This window comes from Anabrus simplex, chromosome 5 (assembly GCF_040414725.1).
Source record: "Anabrus simplex isolate iqAnaSimp1 chromosome 5, ASM4041472v1, whole genome shotgun sequence".
In the NCBI taxonomy this organism is placed as follows: Eukaryota; Metazoa; Arthropoda; class Insecta; order Orthoptera; family Tettigoniidae; genus Anabrus; species Anabrus simplex.
Window position 1 is genome coordinate 119,460,574 of NC_090269.1, and position 16,269 is coordinate 119,476,842.

Consider the following 16,269-nt stretch of genomic DNA (forward strand, 5'->3'; position numbering starts at 1 on the left):
ATTTTCACACCAGGCAAATGCTGGGGCTGTACCGGTCGCTTCCTTCCCGTTCCTAGGCCTTTCTTATCCCATCGTCGCCATAATACCTATCTGTGTTGGTGCGATGTAAAATCAATTGCAAAGAACAAAAAAAAAAATAAAAAAAAAAAACTATAGTCCTTAGAAAACTGCAAACAATGGAATGTACATTAAGTTTCCACAGAGATCCTAGTCGGTGAACATCTAAGTACCGTACAATTCCACATGAAGAATGTCACTACTGCAGAGAAAGAAGTACTTGGACAACCCCATGCTAAATATAAAGAAGGATGTGATGTTTCATACATTTTTCAAGAAAAACGGGTAGGCGTTTGGAAATGAAGTACCGGTACAAAACTTAATACCGGTACGTGATAACTAATCTAAAACTCCAAAGAACATCCATATATTTATTGATAGAATTTGATTATTCTCAAAACTTTCCTATTCCGAAAATAAATGTAACACTCAATTCATAAAAGAATGTTTTGGCTCCACTGTTTTAATATTCATGTTTTCAATTATGATTCCAACTATTGTCATTGTTTTACTGAGTGTGATGGAGAAAAAAACAATACCAATTCAGTAGCCTAGTTTCATTTTTGTATGATTGCTTGCAGAATAAACTGAAGAAGTTTCCTAGCGTCCGATGCGGCTGGAGGACAGAACCGAAACTATACAGCAACTAGGTTTGCTGTTTGGTTTGCAACAATACATGATGTGGATATTGTGCAATTTTTTCCAGTTCGTGGCCACAGCTTCTCACAGTGTGATAGGAACTTTGGACGTACCAGACAGTACATTAACCAGAAAGTAATCTTCTTGCAATGGTAAATGAAATGTCGTATGGCTTTTAGTGCCGGGATATCCCAGGACGGGTTCGGCTCGCCAGGTGCAGGTCTTTCTAATTGACTTCCGTCGGCGACCTGCGCGTCGTGATGAGGATGAAACGATGAAGACAACACATATACCCAGCCCCGTGTCATTGGAATTAACCAATTAAGGTTAAAATCCCCGACCCGGCCGGGAATCGAACCCGGGACCCTCTGAACCGAAGGCCGTTCAGCCAACGAGTCGGACCCTGCAATGGTAATTGTGCAGTAGAAATATTTCTTTATTTGAAGTTATAATGGATGTGAATCTTCTGCGAGACCGGGATAAGTTTTTATCTCAATTCTTTTTGGGCAAGCCAGTGTCCAGAAATAAAGTGCCATTCATGATAATGCACTAGTGATCATGAAAACAATGAGAGGTGATCCTGTTTTATATCCTCTCACCTTCGCTGCAAACATTTCAACTTTCTCATTTGGAAATGTCCTTACAGACAAAACTTCACTCCAAAACGATTTTTCACCTATGTGCCTTTTTTACATCGAGCCCCTCAATTAATAAATCATTTATGTTAATTGTTGCTTTTATTTTGTTCTATACTGCCATACTAAAATCTGAATCAAAATACGAACATTTTAAGAACAGGTACGGTAATATTATTGGTAGGTACCATTAAAAGTAGTATTGGTGTCCCTGAATGGATCTGTGCTCGCTGGAACTGCAGTGCCACCTTCGGGTAATCCGCCGAAAGTGATGCGCTCTTGTTTTGTTTTGGTTCACTTCATTTGTTGTTGATTTTTTTTACGTGTGTCATATGCACACGACCATGCGACTTGGAAGCTATTGGGTTGTAATGCAGCGTAATCATGACAGTTATCGCTGTCAGTGACTCAGTATATCTCTGGCAGCGACCTTCAGCGGACAATAAGTGTGTGCTTGAGATTCCGAAGGAATAAGCTGGAGTAACAAGTGTTATTTTTCAGTTGATTTTGGCTGAAGAAAAGAGACAATGGGTAATACATGCTAATCTTGTTGAAACTAACCTGGCATTTTTTTGTTGACTGCTGGAATTAGTGTATTTAGGGAATTGTTTGTCATTCCAGTAGTGCAGTAACTGGAGTTACTCTAAAGCTACTTGATGCATGCTGTGTACTGTAGAGGCTGAAAGAACGTTTTCACAGTTGAAAAATCATCATAGCTCCCTGCCATGTACTGGTTATGGGACCCTGTCTGTAGGGACAATTTTCCTGAATTTGTCTAGGTTCATTTATTTCACTCATATCAACGGAGATTCGTTTTGCGAACTCTTTAATATATTTTTTTCTTGGAGTTAGGCCTATATACCTTTGTTATTTGTTTTGTAGGGATACTGTTATTGTTTATAAGTACCGATACTGTAGAATATCTGCTTAACATTTTGTCAGTTTAGTTACGTATTTTATGTTCAAATGCCCAAACAAATAAATGATGGGAAATAATTGTATTTTATTTATCTCTTGACAGCAGTTTGAGCTTATTTTATATAGGAGAAGTCTTGAAAATGTACGGCGAGCAACTTTCATTTCATTGATGAACAGGTACAGCTGTGTGCATCTGGCTGATGTTATTTATGGGAATATTTCCTAAATTATCAGCTCTAAGCCATTTGTAGACATTTTAAGTTCATGTACAATATTTGTGATAAAATATCTCTTTCTATAGTTTGAAATTAATTCTATGATGATTGAATGATATGCCCTGACTTCTTATGTAGTCTTGGTAAGATCTTGGTGCTTATTTCATCTCAAATTTGAAAAAAAAAAAAAAAAAAAAAAAAAAAAAGAATCTGGATTTTGTGATTGAATAATATTCCAAAGAGTAACATCATGCCATCATTACAATCTTACTTAAGAGTACAGGAAGCCCTTCTGTGACCAGAAGTGGATGTTCACTTTCACTGTGTCAACCATTCAACTCTTGACTATGATTAGAGAAAGAGCAGGTTTTTCTCTGTTGCATTCATTCAGTTAATTCTAAAATTCATCATTGCTCTAGAGATATGTTGCAGGTTTTAACTGACACTGTGCTCTTAGCCCTGATTTGGGTTTGATCATTGTTGATCAAATACAATTAAGGGAAAATAACATTGTGTAAAATTGTTAAGAATATTATGAATCGCAAAGGATAAAACATCTGTTACCTTTCTTGTTATGAAACTGACATTGAGTCATCTAATCATTCATATTGATCTGTTATTACATCAAAACCATCATTAAGTCTACGTGTATCAAGATTGTTCAGAAATTCCTGAAACCACTTAACATTTTCACCTATCATTTATTTTATCATGTGATATTGTCATTCTTTTCCTTCCTTAGTCCAGGTGGAGTAGGCGCTACAAGATGTAACTTACAGTTTTCTTGAAATTAAATCAATGTAAGTTTGGAATATAGCATTCTATGATTCAGAGGCTTAGAAACAGTCTGGGGCATACTACAGAATCATAAATCACATGTGTGTATTCATACTACTATCCTAGGAGTAAAGGCAACTGGTAGCTGGAATAATACAGTCAACCCAGCTACCTTGCTTGCTTCTGCTGCCATCTAGAAATATGCTAAAGGAACAAAACTTTGTGGACAGCACAGAAGTTAGAAAAATACGATTGCTGAACTAACAGCTTAAAATACATTGTTAGTCCACCCAGCCCCTCAGTTAATACATTAATTATCTTCGCCAACCTCAGTAATGGTGTCAGTCTCTTGCTTATATTGTTTCATAGATAGCCAGTTTTATCCTAGCTGGGGTCAATGGCATTTGAGGGTGTTAAAATGTGACAGTTCCATGTTTCTGCCAGCATATCTTAAAATCTATAGAAATTAAACATTAAATATTTTCAGATTATCATCATCATTTATCTTATGGCTAATGTCTACATCCATAATTATAGAAAATTACTTCTCACAAAGTGCAGCTGGAATCAGGACAGGTACGGAAGTTGTTTTCCTGATAGATTATACCTCTCCCTACTACGTAACAGCTCCGAAGGGCCATGGCCTACCAAGCAACCGCTGCTCAGCCCGGAGGCCTGCAGATTACGAGGTGATGTCTGGTCAGCACGACGAATCCCCTCTGTCGTTATTCTTGGCTCTCTAGACCGGGGCCGGTATCTCGCCGTCGGATAGCTCTTCAATTGTAATCACGTAGACCGAGTGGACCTCGAACCAGCCCTTAGATTCAAGTAACAATCTGTGACTTGGCTGGAAATCGAACCCGGGGCCTCTGGTCAAGAGGCATGCAAGGCCAGCTTCCTGATAGATTGAACTCTGTATATTGGATCACAATTCTGTTGAACAACTTTTACCTCTTATTCTGGTCTTACATTATTTTCTCAGTCATTGGTTCATTCCTAGAAATGTTTTGGTACTTAGATAAAAATACTGCATCCTTCAGTAAATAGCAACTGGCAGAGTTAAAAACTAATATGAAGAAATTTCAAAACAGGTGAACTTTAATTTTATCTAAGTACCAAAAGCTTTCCAAAGCTGCAAAAACAACAGAATTTAACAAATAAATTTCAAAACAGGTGAACTTTTATTTTTGCAGCTGTCTCGTAGCATATGCCAGAGCAAAATGTGTCTTTCACTGAAGTCTGTCTTATTTATGGCTGTGACAATATGGGAGCTGTTGAGGTGTGCGTGGTGCAAAGTAATAGCAATTGGAGTATGACTAGTGCACCTGGATGTTATGAAAAATGCTAGTCATGAAACCAGTTGTGCTGCGATTGAACTTTTTAGCCTAGCGAGGAAAGTAATGGCAAACTACCTCATTACTCTTAGTACGCCTCACTATTGCGCTGGCATTGGTTTTTGCAGTTTCATGTGATCAACTTTTGCTCTCTTTGGATTGAGATTCTATGTCTGTCTGTTAGGTCATCAGCCCAGAGGCTGGTTGGATCCTCAAATAGCACCACCAAAGGCTACGCAGTTATAGGGAAACAGCAAAAACCAATGACAGAGTCCAAATGAGGCGTACTAGGCAAGATGAGGTGTGTGGTAATTTGCCATTGCTTTCCTCACTGCGCCCGAATGTGCCACTGCAGCACGACTGACCCTATGAGCAAACACCTTTCATAACAATCAGACGCTATTTGTGCTCCGAATGTCATTATTCAGCACCACCCGTACCCCAGCAACTTCTATATTGTCACAGCCATGGATGAGACAGTGGAAGCTACACTTTGCTCTGGCCTGTGCCAACAATATTGAAATGTTAGCACAGGAGAGTTCCCTCTAACCAACCTTTGCTTATCCGACATTCCATTTTATCCAGCACATTTGAAAAGAAATAAAAATCTACTAAAAATACATACAAAAATCGACACAAACTGTGGATATGGTATTCCTTTCCTGTGCCACTCTTACCTAGCCCAGATTGGATGTGGGTTACTAAATAGCACAATGTTGGGAAAATGTTGGTGGAGGTACAATTGCAAAATTGTTGTAAAGTTTTGTTTAGTGACAAAGAGCCAGAGAAAAATCCTAATAATACCATTAGCACAGAAGACATGGGCAGTATATTGCCTGTGCTGAAACATTATCTGGATATGTAGATGTGACTAATGAAGACATTGTTGGCATTGTTAACAGCAGTAAAAAGAAGAAACTGGAGATGAAGAAAATGTACAGAATAAAGCGGGTCTCTGCTGTATGTCACCATTTTCAATTTTGCTTCACGCATCTTGACCATATTGGCAAAAGCTTTTCAGATGAATGTCCATTTTTGATTAGTAATTCAGTTGAAGAAATTGCTGGTGGTGAAGTCAATGAGATGCGCAAGCTTCGCGATGGATCCGTACTAATCAATACATTAATGGCTGAACAGTCCAGACGGCTAGTTAAAGCCAAATTATTCAGAAAGGTAGAGGTCAAAATCGAGAAGCACCAAACCCTTAACTCCTGCAAGGGAGTTACAATCCACAGGTATTTGGTTAAGTCTTCCGATGAGACCATGATCAGATACCTAGCACATCCGGGTGTAACCAACGTGAAGAGGTTGAAGAGGCGTGTGGGTGACAAGTTGCTCGATACGGGCACTTTCATCCTTACCTTTGACGCCAAGACCGCACGTGAAAGAATAAAAGCGGCTATGTACCGACTGACTGTTTGTCCGTATATTCCAGCACCAATGAGGTGCAATAACTGTCAAAAGTTTGGTCACACCTCATTGAGATGTCAAAATTCGACGACCTGCAAAATGTGTGGGAAGTGCGAACATGCTGGAGTTGACTGCACACCTCCACCTGTGTTCGTCAACTGTCCTGGTGTGCATGCTCCTATCTCCAAGGAGTGTCCTACATTCAAGCAGGAGAAGAAGATCCAGGAGATAAAAACTCTGGATAAGCTTTCTTATCCAGACGCCTGGAGAAAATTCAAATCAGTTCTCCATCTTCTTTGCTGAAAAGGTCTTCAACGTATCTCTAGGCAGCTACCATCGACAAGTCTCGGCCACCAACAGGAGCAAGTACTGAAGACTACTGGAGATCTTGGGAAGGTTTTGGAACCTCCTGGGAGTAAAAAACGCATGTTATTGCCAATGTTGCCTGGGGAAGGCCCTTCCCAGGAACATTCGGCTGGGAAGTCCTCCCCCAACAGGGTGGGGGGAAAGGCTTCCCTAAATAGGGCTGGAAAGTCCAGTGCTCCTCCCAATGCCCAGAATAAAAAGAGGAGAAAGGGAAGCCTCACAGCTCCCCTAAGAAATTGGAGAAGAAGCCTTCTCCAACTCAGTCGGGAGTCACAGAATCCTCGAAGACAGGCAATCCATCTGCCAGTTCTCCTCGTAAAAAGACAAACGGTGGGCAAGAACAAGAGGGCCAGATGCGTCTTGCTCGATCACTTTCTGGGGAACCTAGTTCTCCGTCACCGCATCTCTCCCTTCTCAGGAGAGCATGGAGACTGAACCACTCGTGGTGGATGGTAATGGCATAAAAGACACCGACAAAGATGGCAGAACCTGGTGGGTAGTGGACCGAACGAAGGGCAAGAAATTGCTCTAAATTTGAAGTGCTACCTATCCACACAATGGCACTATTGCAGTGGAACTGCAGTAGTTATCACTGTCGCCAAGCTGAGAAGTCAATTGATATCCATCTCTGTGGCCTCCATAGTCTGTCTACAGGAATCTCACTTGAGACCTGGCCACAACACGACTATAAGATGATATCATCTTAACTCTGTGTAGATGGTGCGGTGACTGGGGGCGTTTGTAGCCTAGTTCGCTCCAACATCTTCAGCGATGAATTACTGCTCCATACTCAGCTAGATGCAATTGCAGTTTGCACTCCATTGCCAGTAGTGACAACGGTGTGCATTGTGTACATTCCACCAGACTACAATCTTCAAATGCATGCACTACAAGATCTGATCGCTCAGTTATCTCCTTTTCTCGTGCTGGGAGACTTGAATGCCTGTAACACACTCTGAGGTTCTCAGTCTTCCTGTGCTGCGGGAGGATGCTTGAGCGATTAATCAACCAGTTTGATCTTTGTGTGCTAAACACAAGGGAACCGACACATTTCAGCAGTGCACATGGCACATTCTCACACCTGGATGTCGCTTTGTGCAGCCGTGCGCTAGTTTTCCTGTTACGAAGTACCCAAGTGCTGGTTACTTCGACGGGAAAATTGGCCAGAATTTTCTAAACGTGCAGTGATGGCTGATGATATGCTGGAGTCAGTTGATGACCACGTTTCTTTCACTACTACGGGAATTCTGGCTGCTGCAGAGGAAACTATTCCTTCCTTGTCCGGTATTCCTCACCAGAAACAGATCCAGTGGTGGAGCAACGAAATTGCAGCAGCCATACGTAATTGCCAACGGGCTTTTAAGCATTATCGTCGGAATCCTACGATGGCCAAATCACATTTAAGCGTTTGCGCATGAAGACCCGTTTCTTGATTCGAGGAAGTAAGAAAGCTACATGGGAAAAGTATGTGTACCGGGCGAGTTGGCCGTGCGCATAGAGGCGCGCGGCTGTGAGCTTACATCTGGGAGATAGTAGGTTCGAATCCCACTATCGGCAGCCCTGAAGATGGTTTTCCGTGGTTTCCCATTTTCACACCAGGCACTTCCTTCTAACTCCTTCCTTCCAACTCCTAGGCCTTTCCTATCCCATCGTCGCCATAAGACCTATCTGTGTCGGTGCGACGTAAAGCCCCTAGCAAAAAAAAAAAAAAGTATGTGTCTTCCATCCGTCATCACAAGTGTGGACAAAACTCCGCCGTATTGTCGGAGTACAGAATGTGCCCTCAGCCCCCAGAATGTCCATAAATGGAGATATAGTTATGATTCCTTCAGTCATTGCAGACCACATCGAGTCACATTTCGCAGATACGTCCAGCTCTGGGAGATGCGACTCTGCATTTCTACCAATTAAGCGCAAAGCAGAGGCACACCAGCTGTCTTTCGCCTCTAATGCTTCGCATCCCTACAATGTGCCTTTCACGGAGTGGGAATTGCGGAGCCCACTCGTGCTATGCAGAGACACGGCTCCTGGACCGGACAAAATCCACAATCAAATGCTTAAGTACTTGAGTGACAGATGGCTCAAGGATATCCTCACCCTATTCAACAGAATATGGAGTAAGGGTGTGTTTCCATCTCAATGGCGTGAGGGAATTGTGATACCAATTCCCAAGCCAGGTAAAGATCCAAAACATCCGGATAGTTATAGGCCAATATGCCTTACAAATGACCTCTGTAAGCTATTTGAAAGGATGGTTAATCGGCGTCTTGTGTGGGCCATGGAAAAGGAAGGTCTCGTGTCTGTCAGTGTGATTTTCGCTTGCATCGGTCTGCCACTGTTCATCTGGTCAGACTGGAGAGCGCCATTCAGGAGGCCTTTCTCTGGAAGGAACACCTAGTCACCGTGTTTTATGAGCTGGAAAAAGCTTACGATACTACGTGGCGATATGCGATTCTCTCCACACTACACCAGTGGGGATTTTGGGGTAATTTGCCAACGTTTATTGAGAACTTCATGTCCCTCGGGCTCTTTCGAGTCCGAGTAGGGAATCCTTTTTCTCAATATTATGTTCAGGAAAATGGAGTACCACAGGGATCGGTACTGAGTGTCACACTGTTCGCAGTCGCCATCAACGGCATAGTTGCCGCTGCTGGGCCGCAGTCGTTCCATTGCTGTATGTAGACAATGTAGCTCTAGATTGCAGCTCCAGAAGGGTGGCGTTTGCTGAGAGACAGCTACTGAGTCGACAGATGGGCCCTGCAACAGGGTTTTTGATTTTCAGAGGCAAAAACCTCAGTTGTACACTTCTGTCGATGTCAGCTTGTGCAACATGAACCAGAGCTCCGCTTTCGAAACAGTGTCTTACCAGTGGTAGGCCTAGACACCTGCAGATTCCTGTGTGTCCAATTTGTTAAGAGACTAACGTAGTAGCCCCACATCCATCAGTTGAAGGTTGCCTGCATGAAGAGACTTAACATGCTTAAGTTTCTCAGCGGCACTTCATGGGGTGCTGACCGTGCGGTGCTGCTATGTTTTTACATGGCAATGGTCCTCTCCCTAATGGACTATGGTAGTGTGGCTTATGGCTCAGCATCAAAATCTTCGTTGAGCCTTTTAGACAGTATTCACCATAGTGGAAGTTAGGTTGGCAATGGGAGCTTTCCGTGCTAGCCCCATTCCCTGCCTACTCGTTGAAGAGTACGTGAGCCATTACTCCTCACGTACATTGCCGAAATCCGTGAAATGCCACTATATCCAAGCTATTGACGCATCTTTAGTACCTAGTACCACCAGAGGTACCAAGACCGGTCGATTGCCACATGGCCGGTCGGGTTTTGAGTTAATAGCTTGTGTCATGAGTTAAATATAGATATCGATGGTTTGCTTGAACAGACTTTTAGTGAAGTACCTCTGTGGTTAGTTCTGCGACTGGATATACATCTAGATCTATTCTGTGGACCCAAGGTGAACGTGGATTCCTATGTTTTTTGGAGGTATTTCCAAGACTTCGTTCACCAACATCCAGCAGCAAGACATATCTTCACGAATGGTTCTAAAATAGGAGAATGTTTTTGTTGTTCTTTTGTCACTGATGATATGAGCAAGAAGATCTCGCTTCCTAGTGTATGTAGCGTGTATATTGCAGAGCCTTGTGCCATCTTAGAAGCATTGCAGTTTGCACTGGGTGACGAAAGAAACCATTTTCTTATGTGTACTAACTCGTTAAGTTCTTTGCAGTCTATTGATACCTGTTTCTCGCAACACCCACTGGTGCAGCAGCTTCATGATCTTCTAGCCAGGTTAAGTGATGCTGGCACCAGAATCACTTTCACATGGCTTCCAAGCCACATTGGCATTGCGGGAAACGAACTTGCGAATGAAGCTACAAAGGAAGCGGGACTCTTACCTCCAAGACCTATCAATGCAGCTGCTAAATATATTTGTTCTCAGCTACGTCGAACCATCCTGGCGTCCTGGGAATTGGAGTGGCTAGCTATCCGAACTCCTAACAAGCTGAGAGCAATTAAGAAGACTACTGCCATGTGGCGGTCCTCTTTCTGGCCTTCACGGAGAGAGGCCATAGTATTGTGTAGGCTGAGGATAGGTCATGGGCGATCTATGCACTCTTATCTCCTAAAGAGGGAAGACCCCCCCCCCCCAAGTGTGTTTTTGTGGTGCTGATTTCACCGTGGTCCATATCCTAACAGTGTGTGCCAATCTCTCTGGCTTATGACGGAGCCACGGCCTGCAGGAAATACTCGAAACGCATGAAACGCATATTGGCCAATGATGCGACTATGCTGATCTTGCTGATCTTTATGTGCGACAGCGGATTAATCAAGGTTATTTAAATTACAAGTGTACTGTTACTCAGGGAACACACGTTCCCTTTTGATTCGTTAGTAATTTTTTGGCCTACTTCAATTTTTTTGTTTTATTTTGTACTGCGCTTCCAAATTCCTTAGTTGAATAAATAATTTTGTTTTATTTTTAATTTTTTTCCCCACTAATTTGTTCAGAGAGGATGATTACCTTGTTGTACTTCCTCTTAAAACAAAAATCACCACCACCAGTGTTATACAAAATTTTAAATGTTCACGGGATTGGTGAGTGTAATGGCCTTTTGAGGATTAGCCCGGCTAAGGTGGTATCAGCCAGCTCCCTATATATTCTAAGCTTGGGACATTTCTGTTGAACTTTTAAAAACCTTTACATAGTGATTTCTTATAACTTGAAGCTTGTGATAGGGCAAATACTAAGTGTAGGAATCTTTCCTTTTGTGGTTACTATCGTGCTCTTAGGATAAATGTACACTCAGTTAAACCGGGGTTATTGTTAAACAGTTCTGTGGCCTTTAACAAAATTTTCCGCTGCAGGATACAGGCTGGGATTTACCTCAGTGGCGTGCCAATTGCACAAGTCCAACAGTTTGAATACATGTCCAGAAGATGTTGCATAGTGTGTGGTAAATCATAACAGGATTGGACACGTAGTGGCAGCATTCACATCATTTACAGTAGATGGTGCTTGTTGATGAACAAGAAATTCAAGCTTAAGACCAAGGATCATCTCTTTTGTACGCTAATTCTATCAGTCATACTCTGTGAACTCGTGACATGGACCCCTTCTGATTTTTTTTAACACTTTTGTTTTATGTTGCACCTACACAGTGTCAGTGGGGTAGGAAAGGGCTAGGAGTGGGAAGAAAGGGATTGTGGCCTTAATAAGGTACAGCCCCAGCATTTGCCTGGTGTGAAAATTGGAAACCACAGAAAACCATCTTCAGGGCTGCCGACAGTGGGGTTTGAGCTCCCTATCTCGCAAATGCAAGCTGACAACTACGTGACCCAAACCGTGCAGCCACTTGGTTGGTGGACCCATCTGAAATGAGACCTTCAAACGCTAGAGCCTCCATCAGATTCTCAGTGTTATATAGGGATATTGACTAGAAGGTTATGAGGGATCAAATGACACTGTGAAGGGAAGGACTATGAAGTGGGTATGTAAGAAACTGGGAGTGAGATTTGTATGTACAATGGGTGGATAAGAGATAAGGATCTGCACTTAGATGGTCTTCACTTGAACCAAAGTGGTATGTGTAAGTTAGGTTTGTTTAGAAGGGTTATGGGGTGGACTTATTTATTTATTTATTTATTTATTTATTTATTTATTTATTTATTTATTTATTTATTTATTTATTTATTTATTTATTTATTTTCATACCTTTATTTGTGGCGAAGTTAAGGCTCACGGCCCCCTCTTACACTCAACCACATATTATCTATAATAAACTTCATAAAACAGAATAATGATATAATATAACAAAATATAAATCCTAACCTCATTCATTCTTCCATTCATACTGCCATTCATACAAGCTGGTTATACATTTAATAGGTAATCTCGAGAAGACCGCTTGAAAGAAGCTAAAGAAGTGCAATTTCTAACACTTGCTGGAAGGGAATTCCATAGCCTTGCACCAGACACTTGAAAGGAGCGGTTAAATGAAGATGAGCGATGCACAGGGATTGAGAGTGTAGTAGTCGATCGTGTGTTATGTTCATGAGAGAAGGAGAGTAAATTAAACTTTGAAGATAAATACTGCGGTTTAGATTCATTCAATAGACGAAATACGAGAGTTGCAATGTGAAGATGTCGTAGTTTATCGATTTTTAACCAGGAGAGAATTTCATAATAAGGGGAGATATGAGTTGAAAATTTAATTGAAAATATAAACCTAATGCACGAGTTCATTGCCCTCTGAAATTTTAATGTTTGTTCCGTGGTGGCATCTACTGTATCTTACAATATCACAATTAAGTATGGGAAATATGAGGCTCTGGATAAGTTTAATTTTCATGCTTATTGGAAGAAGTGATTGGCAAGATTTGAGAGGGTGAAGTGATGAGTGAATTTTCCTACAGATGCTTGTTGTGTGGTCTCTCCAATCTAGTGTGTCACTTATGATAATCCCAAGATTTTTTACCAACTTCTGAAGTGGTATAGCTACACCACAAAGCAAAAGTGAAGGCAATAACTTCTTATTAAGGATATTTAACTGCCTTTGTTGCCCTATTATAATAGCTTGTGTCTTTTTAGCATTAATTAATAAACAGTTCTTATTAGAATAGGAACTAATCAGATTTAAAATAGAATTCATCTGATGAATTCCAAATTTAATATCAATAGCTTTACGGTGATACTATATTTGTAGATCATATGCATATAAATGATACATTTACTGAACTGAGAAGATATATCATTGATATATAGAGTAAACAGAAGAGGTCCAAGCACAGATCCCTGTGGAACACCTGTTTGCTTCGTCTTCCAGTCGGTGGTCATGCCGTGTATGACAACACGTCGCTGATTGGTGAGGTATAAAGCAAAGAGCTGAATAGCAGAGGGATTCAGATTAAATCTTTGTAGTTTTGCTACCAATATGTCAATATTTACTGTGTCAAACACACTACTGAAGTCAAGTAAAATAAGTATAGTCACTTTCCGCTCGTCTATAGCTTGTCTAACGTCATCTGTAATTCTTAGTAGTGCTGTCCCTGTGCTATGTCCTTTCTTGAAACCAGATTGGAAGGGGTCACGCAGAGAATATTTTTCCAGGTATTGTTGAAGTTGGCTATATATCAGTTTTTCTAGAGCTTTAGACAGTGCTGAAAGAATGCATACAGGACGAAAGTCAGATGCTACATCAGCTGGTGACGTTTTTGGAACTGGGACCACTTGTGCATCTTTCCACTTTGTCGGAAAATAACCACGGGAGAGTTATGCATTAAATAAGTCGGTATTAACCGGCAATATTATATCCATAATATTAGTAATAAAGAAAATAGGGATTTCATCAGCCCCCGTTGCATGGGATTTAATTGAAATCGGTTCTCGTCTCACTTCAGACTCTGAAACTGTTCGAAATTCGAAACATGGGCGATCAGATGATTGTTGTCGTATTATAGACTTGATGGTGGCCTGCACTATATCATGTTCAGGAGTAAAAGCATCTTTTGAAAAGTGTCTATTAATCTCGTCAAGTGGTATTTCTGGTTTAGCATTGTTCACAGGAGGCCTTCCAATACCTAATGAACGAAGTTGTCGTCAAGTACTACCAGCATTTATATTATTAGATAGATGCCGGAAATAATAAAATTTCTTATTGCGGATAATTTGTTTAATTTGATTTCGCAGTACACGGTATTGTTCAAATGTGTCAGGTGATAAATTTAGTTTGTAACATCTATATAACGAATCACGCTGAGCCATCAGAGATTTGATTTCAGTTGTCAGCCACGGACAGGGCGGGCATGTTACTTTCACACAGCGCTTAAGAGCATGCTTATTGTAAAGTCCATGAATATGAGAATTAATATTTTCCAGTTTTTCATCTATATCATTAATTAGTATTATGTCACCCCAAGGACATTTACATGCATCTTCTTTTAGGTGATGGAAATTATATTTTTAAAGTCTCTAAACGTCACGTATTTCGACCTATATTTAGGAACTCTTACCAAATACGCTAAGTATATAAGGTCATGAGTTGATATTTCAGGAACAGGTATTTGAACCTTGTGTGGATTATTGGTTATCATGAGATCGATGAGTGTATCAGAAGAGACGGTGAACGTATGAACATGGTTAGTTGGTTCCGAGGGCAATATTGTCATGTCACAGGCGAGTGGTGTTAAGAATACAGGGAGCTGGAAGTAAAGTAAGGATGACGCAAAGTTGTTAAACTGTAGAAGTATTGTAAAGAAAGTAATACAGTGAAGAAATTTTATAAATACACTGATGGAAAATGAAATCTCAACACCAGGAGGAGTTATGCTAGATAAACGAAATTTGAAAGGCATGCTTACACTTCTAAAAGATGACATCTATTCAGGTTTGCAAGCTAGTCTATGAAGAGTGGTGTTACTACGAAGCGTGTTTTTTAAGTAACGTCCGTTTTGTTGTAGACACTAGTAATTTGCGCGCATATCGCAACGAGCGCGTGCGTCGTGTACCGGCATGCCTCGGGAACAACTGTGCTCAGTTTCAGCTCTGTAGCTACTTGTACGGTTCTGTTCTGTGCTTTCAAAATGTTTAAGACTATCAACTCACCCGCCCGTGGGAGGTTCGGTCAGTAATACGGTTTTTGTCAGCAAGGAACCTGTCTGCTGCAGAAATTCATCAACAGATTTGCGAAGTGTATGGTGATACTGTTATGAGTGAAAGCAAAGTGCATAAGTGGGTACGACAATTTAAAGATGGCCGTGACGTCCATGATGAGGACCGCTCCGGTCACCCTTCGTTGATTACAGGCGATTTGGTGGCTTCAGTTAAAGCGAAGATTCGTGAGAATGGGCGCTTCACAATAACAGGTCTCTCAAACGAATTTCCTGATGTGCCGAGATCACTGCTTTACAACATTGTTTCTGAACACCTAAAGTTTAGGAAACTGTGCTCCCGTTGGGTCCCGAAACTCCTAACAGAGGACCACAAAAAACCAAAGATTTGAGTGTGCGATGAAGTTCCTGACTTGTTATGACGAAGAAGGTGACAGCTTCTTGAGTCAAATCGTAACTGGAGATGAAACATGGGTTTCGCATATCACGTCTGAATCGAAGCAACAGAGCATGGAATGGAGACACACACACTCGCCTGTAAAGGTGAAGGCCAAACGGACTCTGTCCCAGCGCAAAATCATGGCGTTGGTGTTTTGTTGGTCGACTTCATGCAACGAGGAACCACTATCAATGCAGAAGCATACTACCAAACCCTGAGAAAGCTACGCAGAGCGATTCAAAACAAAAGACGCGGTATGCTGACAAAGGGAATTGTCCTTCTCCATGACAATGCAAGACCTCACACTGCAGGTCAGACCCGCGATTTATTGGACAGTCTTGGCTGGGAAGTTTTAGATCACCCACTCTACAGTTCTGATCTTGCGCCGAGCGATTACCATCTGTTCTTCCACCTCAAACATCACGTCAGTGGCAACCATTACAATGATGACGACGACGTGAAAACAGCAGTGAATTCTTGGTTATCAGAGCAGGCGGCAAGTTTCTATGAAGAGGGTATTTTAAAATTGGTTACGAGGTATGATAAGTGTTTGAACAAACTTGGCAACTATGTCGAAAAATAGAGTGAAGTATGTACTTTCTGAAAATAAATTTACTTTTTTTAAATAACCTTTTGTTGTGTACTTATTTTCAAACGGACCTTAGTTAAAAAACACGCCTCGTAGTTCTATATGACCTTGCAAAACAAGTTTCCTTTAAATATGCGGTATACACTTTGTAAGCGTTAGTCATCATCCGGTGTTGATGTTGTGAGGTAGTTGTGGGTCATACATGCCTTTGAGGAGGAGGAGGAGGAGAAGAAGAAAGCAGTATCAGCAGCTTACTGAGTTTGAACGAGGCC

The 16,269-nt window shown here is 41.3% G+C and overlaps 1 protein-coding gene across 1 annotated transcript in view; it reads left to right on the forward strand.

The window, feature by feature from the left end:
* The first annotated feature begins 6,775 nt into the window (after positions 1–6,775).
* Positions 6,776–16,269, forward strand: part of LOC136874387 (uncharacterized) — a 36,851-nt gene continuing 27,357 nt past the window's right edge. The window contains exon 1 of the mRNA XM_067148025.1: positions 6,776–6,843. Within this exon, the coding sequence (XP_067004126.1) occupies positions 6,776–6,843 (68 nt within the window). The remainder of the gene's footprint in view (positions 6,844–16,269) is intronic.